Source organism: Alosa sapidissima, chromosome 20 (genome assembly GCF_018492685.1).
Source record: "Alosa sapidissima isolate fAloSap1 chromosome 20, fAloSap1.pri, whole genome shotgun sequence".
Classification (NCBI taxonomy): domain Eukaryota; kingdom Metazoa; phylum Chordata; class Actinopteri; order Clupeiformes; family Clupeidae; genus Alosa; species Alosa sapidissima.
Window position 1 is genome coordinate 15937375 of NC_055976.1, and position 7500 is coordinate 15944874.

Below are 7500 nucleotides of genomic sequence, written 5' to 3' on the forward strand. Positions count from 1 at the left end.
TCTCTCTCTCTCTCAGTTTGAAAATGAGATCATTCTTAAGCTGGACCATGAAGTGGAGGGAGGAGGTGGAGACGAGAGATACATGGAGCTGCTACAGGCGATGTATGTGTACAGATAGAGACACACACACACACACACACACGCACACACGCACACACACACACACACATCCAGACACACACACACGTGCACACTCATCCAGACACACATGCACTTACAGACCTTCCTGACCTCCAATCTCCCATACACACACAGTCCCCCTCCCTCTATTTCTCTCTCTCTCTCTCTCTCTCTCTCACACACACACACACACACACACACACACACACACACACACACAATTCACCCGTAATCTTGGCTCATGTTAAGCCCCATTACCCTGCATTCTGTTGGAGGAGGGGGCTGCTGCCTTATACACTATAAGTATCCTGACATCCAATGGCCGAGGCTTAAGTCCAAGATGATTCTTCCGTAATACACACTATGTCCATAGATATTGGGCCACAGTAAAGACTCTGTGTGTGTGTGTGTGTGTATGTGTGTGTGTGTGTGTGTGTGTGTGTGTGTGCGTAAAAACAGCCTCTGCAGGAGTTGTTTTGAAAGCCCTTTTTTACACTGCTCTTTATGTTTGCCTCTGTTAGCCAGAGAGGCTGTGGTCACTGGAGCAGAATTAGCTAAAGCAACACAGTTGCTGATTTGCCAGCTGCTGGCAAAAGTGATGTACTTTGCTGTTTGTCAGGCAATAGCTGAAATGGTGCAGTGGAGTTGCTCTTCACCTATCTGAAGGTGCAGACCCACAGCTTCCTCTGTTCAACTTCCCCCCATTGAACCTCTTTACTCATGTTGCCTTTAAAAAGTTGCCTTTACAAAACCGGAAAAAATCTATTGCTCAACCTCCCTCTACACTTTCTTAAATACTTCCGCCCTCCCTAAAATGCAGCTGAATTTTTGAGGTGTTCGAGACAACTGTCAAAGGCCTCTTTGAGACCAAAAGCCGAACCTGGGATTTAGCATTCCAGGACTCAGGCCTGTTGTGGCTCCTGGGTAATACAAATAACGCAGACCACAGGCAAGCTAAGAGTGTATGGCTGGTCTGGGGGATGTGTGTGTTTTTCAAAATTAAGAATGTGTTTGAAAGCAGGTTTTTAGATGTATTGATGAAGCATGTCTAAAAGAATTGGGATAATTCAACATTGTGTGCATATGAATGTGTGACTTGTGATGTATGTGTGTCACTCTACTTGCTCTCAGCATGCTGGACCTGGGGGAGAGGAACCCTCACCTGTTGTCAGAGATGAAGCTTTTCGTCAGCCTGGTGACAGGCCTGCTGGAGCGTCTCCTTGACTACCGCGCCGTGAGGAGCGATGACAGCCGCAACAACAAGATGAGCTGCACCGTCAATCTCCTGGTAAGCCCCGCCTTTTACCGACCGCAACACGAATCAGCCATCGACCGCCGATCCATCAGTCCACACCACCCACGACCCCGCCCTTCATTCCAGCAGGACTCTTAATCCCTATTTGTCAATGTCTCTGCCACGTCCCGCCCACAAGAACAATCTATTACTGGACCGTTCCGTCAATCACCTGTGGGGCTCCTCCAAGGCTACTACAACTTTAATGACCACAAGGCCTTATCCATCATGCCGGGGTTTGACGAGTCCTCACAAGCAACCCCCACTTTCCACTTTCGCTGCCAGTAACTCTCAGGAAGGAGCGAGCCGAACTTCCTGTCAATCACCCGCAGCCGGCTGTTGGGATCCAAGTCCTCGCTGCTCCACCTGTCAGTTATTCCACTTTGGCTGGGCCTATTAATACTGTAGCAGCTATAGGATGTTGCAGCCTTTGTAAGAGACACAGACAGATGGATAGACAGAAAGAGAGAGAGAGAGAGAGAGAGAGAGAGAGAGAGAGGTCATACTGAACCTACAGTTAATAACAAAATTATTCATACCCCTGGCAAATATTGATGCAATGTTGATTTTCTCTTGACCAATATGTTTGTTCTCACTGAAAATGACACTGCCACATGCCAAAAGGTTGTAAGACAATGTCGAGTAAGTTTTGTAAGACAAAAATCGTTTTTATCTTTATCATTTTTATGGAAAATGGTCATATTGGTCAACAGAAAATCAACAATGCATCAATATTTCCCAGGGGTATGAATAATTTTGTTCTTAACTATGTCTCTAGTTCCTTTGGCCAGTGGGGTGTGTTGGTAATATAGCATTGGGGATGGAATATGACATCTTTTCATCGCTCACAATCTCTCATCAATAAATGATGAAGCTGTCGCCATCTATCCTGACAACCCCCGGCTAATGCTTTTTTTTGGGGGGGGTTACGCACGGACCTGTTCTTGGCTCCCTTTAAAGCTCCGATCTGAAAGAGCCAAAGCCTGGGTTCCCCCATAAATGATTCCCTTTCATGTGAGTTCCTTTTCGGATAAAGTCATACTTCACCGTGAGCTAACTTCCATTAGCTTCCGCCATATTGCAATGGAATGTATTGATAGGCCTTCAAATTGCACTGGGGCGGGTCTCATTATGTTTTAGTGGGCAGTTACGCAGCTTGAATAGGGAATGAACCTCAGGACAATGTAGAGGTCTGCCCAAAGACAAATGCTCAGAGACACTCAAAACTCACTCTTGTCACCCACTCACGCATGCACGCACTCATACACACACACAAACACACACACACACACACACACATACACACACACACACACACACACACACATACACACACACCCACACGCACACACACACACACACACACACACACTCCCCTACCCCCATATCAGACGTGTGTGGTTTCTCAAGCGGTTTGTCTTTCTTTGCAGAACTTCTACAAGGATATCAATCGCGAGGCCATGTACATCAGGTAATGCCTATTATTTCAATGACAACAATTGGATGTGAGCCACTCACACAATAGAATAAATAGAAGAATATATGTGTTTTAATGTGTGTGTGTGTGTGTGTGTGTGTGTGTGTGTACTGCAGCAGTACTGCACTATAATTGTTGTCTCTGATTGTCTTCTCATCATAATAGTCACCATGAAAGTGAAGGACAAAGTAGGGAGAGAGAGAAAGAGAGAGAGAAATAGAAAGAGGGAAAAAGTGAGATGGATATGTATCGACTTGGTGTGTGTGTGTGTGTGTGTGTATGTGGCTACGTTGGATTGTGAGTGTGTGAGTATAATCTGACAAGGGATTATTTTAGCCTTGCTGAATTAATGTTAAAATCCAGAGGATCAGCGTCTTCTCTCATAGCAACATGTGCACCCATTTTAGGGTAGACAGGGAGAGGGACAGACAGCGAGAGAAAGAGAGAGAGAGAGAGAGAGAGAAAGAAAGAGAGAGGAAGGATGGTGGTTTAAATGGATGTAAAGGAGCAGGGGAATAATACAATGAGGATATAATGCTTTTAGGGAGAGCAAGAATGAAAGTGATAAGGGGATGTAGGGGAATGAAAGACTGTCAGAATCAGAGGATGACGGCCATTATAAGCCAGGGAAGGAAGAGAACAGCAGGAGGAGAAAAGGCAAGAGGCAGGAGAGAGGTGGTGTGTGTGTGTGTGTGTGTGTGTGTGTGTGTGTGTGTGTGTGTGTGTGTGTGTGTGTGCGTGCGTGCGTGCGTGCGTGCGTGCGTGCGTGCGTGCGTGCGTGTGTGCGTGCGTGTGTGTGTGTGTGTGTGTGTGTGCGTGGCTGTGTGTGTGTGTGTGTGTGTGTGTGTGTGTGCGTGTGTGCGTGTGTGTGCGTGCGTGCGTGGTGATATTTAGAGTCCAAGTCCAGAGTTGGGGAAAGAACTGTCATACAGCTTCACCTCCGAAATCCACAGGGTGAAAACAAATGTCCAGAATTTGACTGCAGAGGAAAGGAAAGTTGAAGCACTGTTGTGCCCTGCTCCAAGGCGTCAGGAATGTGTGTGTGTGTGTGTGTGTAGGGTGGGTGGCGGTAGAGTGTCTGATTGTGTGAGTGTATTGGATGGGTGAATGGCTGTGTGTGTTGCTGTGTGTGTGTTTGTCTGTGAATGTCTGTGTGCATCAGTGAGTTTTCTCTCTCTTTCTCTCTCTCTCTTTCTGGTGTGTGTGTGTGTGTGTGTATTGGTGTGGTGTCTTCTGTCCCTGTAGGCACATTAAAGTTAGATGTGTCTTGAGGCCTGAGGGGAGGCGTATAAAACAAATGATCTAATTAAGATCTGTCTGTGTTCATCTCCCTCCTCTACTTTACACAGTTATTGAATTATTAAGCCTCTCATGTCTCAGTTCAGCACAGCATGTTGATTATCGTAATGTGGTGTGTGTAAGTTGAACAGAATGAGACACAAGGAGAGTGTGTGTGTGTGTGTGTGTGTGTGTGTGTGTGTGTGTGTGTGTGTGTGTGTGTGTGTGTGTGTGTGTGTGTGCGTGTGTGTGACAGAGAGAGAGGGGGGGGTGGGGGGTGGGGGGTACTATAAAACTCTGTTTTCTTGACCTTCAAATGTTGTCATCAACCATAAGCCATCCTGCAGTAATCTTACCCAACATCATGTGAAATAACATCCAGTGGACTAGATGAGAGCATGTCAGACAAAGTCCCATCAGGGTCAAAGTCATAACATTAACACACAGCGCCCTCTAGTGTTTGCTGCTGGCTGTTGTGGTGTGGCTCTACGCTGAGTGCACATGCTGCATGGACATAATGGTTCTGTGTGTGTCCTATAGGTACCTGTATAAGCTGAGGGACCTGCATCTGGATGTTGAAAACTTTACAGAGGCGGCCTACACTTTACTTTTGCACTCCAAACTTCTGAAGGTACACACACACACACACACACACACACACACACACACACACACACACACACACACACACATACATTTGAACAAGCATTTCGACACAAACAAGTGTTCATGCTAATGACTTTTTCTGCTGAATTACTGATTTTTTAATTAAGTCTGATCGGGCTTTAAATAGCTATCATTGACTCCACAGCTGTGAAAGAGTCAAAGATCACAGCACAGCTTTTGAAAGTGTAATTGCAAACGGCCATTGAACTCCACTGAACTTCAGCATTAAACAGAATTGGAGTGTTGACCATGCCGGCCCAGCACGGTCACTGTTGATTAATATTTGGGTGTTCTGCTGTTGACATTACAAAACTGTTTTCCAAGGTCAAGCAGCCAAAACACATACTCCAAAAAGGACTGACTCACTGTGCATGTTTAGTATACAAACGCAAACACACACACACATACTGTACATACACACACACACACACACACACACACACACACAGAGAGAGAGACACACACACACACACACTCAGACACACACACACACAAACACACACACACATACATACACACACACACACACACACACACACACACACACACACACACACACTCAGACACACACACACACAAACACACACACACATACATACACACACACACACACACACACACACACACACACACACACACACACAGAGACACACACACACACACACACTCACACACACACACACACAGACACACACACACACAGAGACACACATACAGACACACACACACACACACACACACGCACACACACACACACACACACACACACACACACACACTGCTATTATTATTTGCACCTCTACCATTGCAAACAAAATACCAACAGACAGAAAATGGTTTAAACATGATGCTTGTCAACAAATACACTCGTGCACATCCTATCCCGCGCGCACCTCTGCTGCTGTTGTGATGGGCGCCACCACTGTCACCATCAGCATCCCAACAGAATGATTCTAACCTGGTGCTCTGTGTTCCTCACTAAGTCAACGTCCACTCCATACTTCAGTCGCCATGACGCGGGCGGGTGACGGAGGGATTTGGGTTGGCCGGTCCCGAGTTTCCCTGGCAGTGCTGGAAATGAGAGCGGGATCGTTATTGGCTGATTTACGGCCGTACCTGACGTCGGTTGGGGCGGGCGCTGCGTCTTGATAAAACTCTCTGGGCTATTTTACGACCCAGGCTTGGCACCCATCACTGGGGAACATTATATTTATGAACCTTTGGCTTTCCCCCCTCTCTCCCTCTCTCCATCCCTCCCTTTCTCCTTTATCTCCATCTTCTTTCTCTCTGTTTTCTCCTCCATTTCTCTCTCTCTCCATCTCTCCTTTATCTCCATCCTCTTTTCTTTCTCTCTGTTTTTTTCTCTCCTCCATTTCTCTCTCTCCCTCTACCTCTCTCTGTCCTGCAGTGGTCAGACGATCCGCCGCTACAGCTGGACTTCCAAGGCTGTCAGTCCCAGAGGCAGCTGAAGGAGAACCTCTACGACACCATCATCGGCTACTTCGACAAGGGCAAGGTCAGTAAGCTGGAGGTCCGCCCAAGTGGACTGGACTCCCGGACAACAACACTGGTGCTCAAACTAAACACCAAGTAAAGCATCACATGGACGGGCGCTTCTCAGTCACACATAAATCCGGTCTGTGTCATTATTTGTTTACTTCTGAGAGTCACACACATCATCTCAATAGGAGCTTCACGACGAATGTGCAATATCTGAGCCAGTTTTTTGTTCTATCCCACATCAATGAGTCATCCAGATTCTTGATCGTATCTGCCATCACTTTCTAATCTCTTCTCTTCATCTCTTAATGCCATTCCCAGCAGCCCCCGAAAAAGAGGGGTTTTCGTGCTATTTCGGTTCGCTCGAAGCTCTTCTCCTCAAATCCATAATCTGCCCATGTGTGTGTGTGTGTGTGTGTGTGTGTGTGTAAGCAGTGTGATCTTGACTGTAAGCGTGTTTGATCTTGACTGCATGTTCTCTCTGTGTTACTTAGATGTGGGAGGAGGCCATCACGCTGTGTAAGGAGCTGGCTGAGCAGTATGAGATAGAAGTCTTTGACTACGAACTCCTCAGTCAGAGTCTGGTAACTTCACCCTCCTCTCTCTGTTACTTCTCTCTCTCTCTTTCTCTCTCTCTAACTGTGTCTCTCTGTCTCTCTCTATCTCTCTCTCTCTCTCTCTCTCTCTCTCTCTCTCTCTCTCTCTCTCTCTCTTAGAACTAGTCCACCACTCATGCATTGCAAATGAGAGGATGGAGAGTAATGACACTTTATCATTTCATTATCATATTTTCTTCCTGGTTCGGGGTGGTGTATGGAGATTTTCAAAGAGTAATTACGGAGATCCATTTTGTCACATGCTGTCTGGAGCAGGTTAGTCTTGGTGATGACACTCTCAGTGTTTAGTCATGGCGTGTGAAGCTTATAATTATAACACACAAATGTGTCTTACAGACCCTGGAGTCTCTCGCCACCATGGCTAAAGAATCGCTGAGTCATGCCCTTCAGACTTTCAATGTCAGTGCCAAACTCAATCTCAAGCCCCCATTATCCGATCCAACCACACACACGCTGATGATTTCTGGCAGAAAAGAAGAAAGAAATAGGAACAAAACAGAAGCAGTTTAGTGAAAGCCAAGGGGGGCGCTATATCTACCTTCAGCTTA

At 46.4% G+C, this 7500-nt stretch overlaps 1 protein-coding gene across 1 annotated transcript in view; it reads left to right on the forward strand.

Moving 5' to 3' along the window:
* Window positions 1-7500, forward strand: part of LOC121694126 (dedicator of cytokinesis protein 2) — a 104463-nt gene that overhangs the window by 89173 nt on the left and 7790 nt on the right. Inside the window, exons 33-38 of the mRNA XM_042074091.1 lie at window positions 17-102; window positions 1252-1408; window positions 2845-2885; window positions 4710-4800; window positions 6244-6351; window positions 6830-6919. Coding sequence (XP_041930025.1) covers window positions 17-102; window positions 1252-1408; window positions 2845-2885; window positions 4710-4800; window positions 6244-6351; window positions 6830-6919 — 573 coding nt within the window. The remainder of the gene's footprint in view (window positions 1-16; window positions 103-1251; window positions 1409-2844; window positions 2886-4709; window positions 4801-6243; window positions 6352-6829; window positions 6920-7500) is intronic.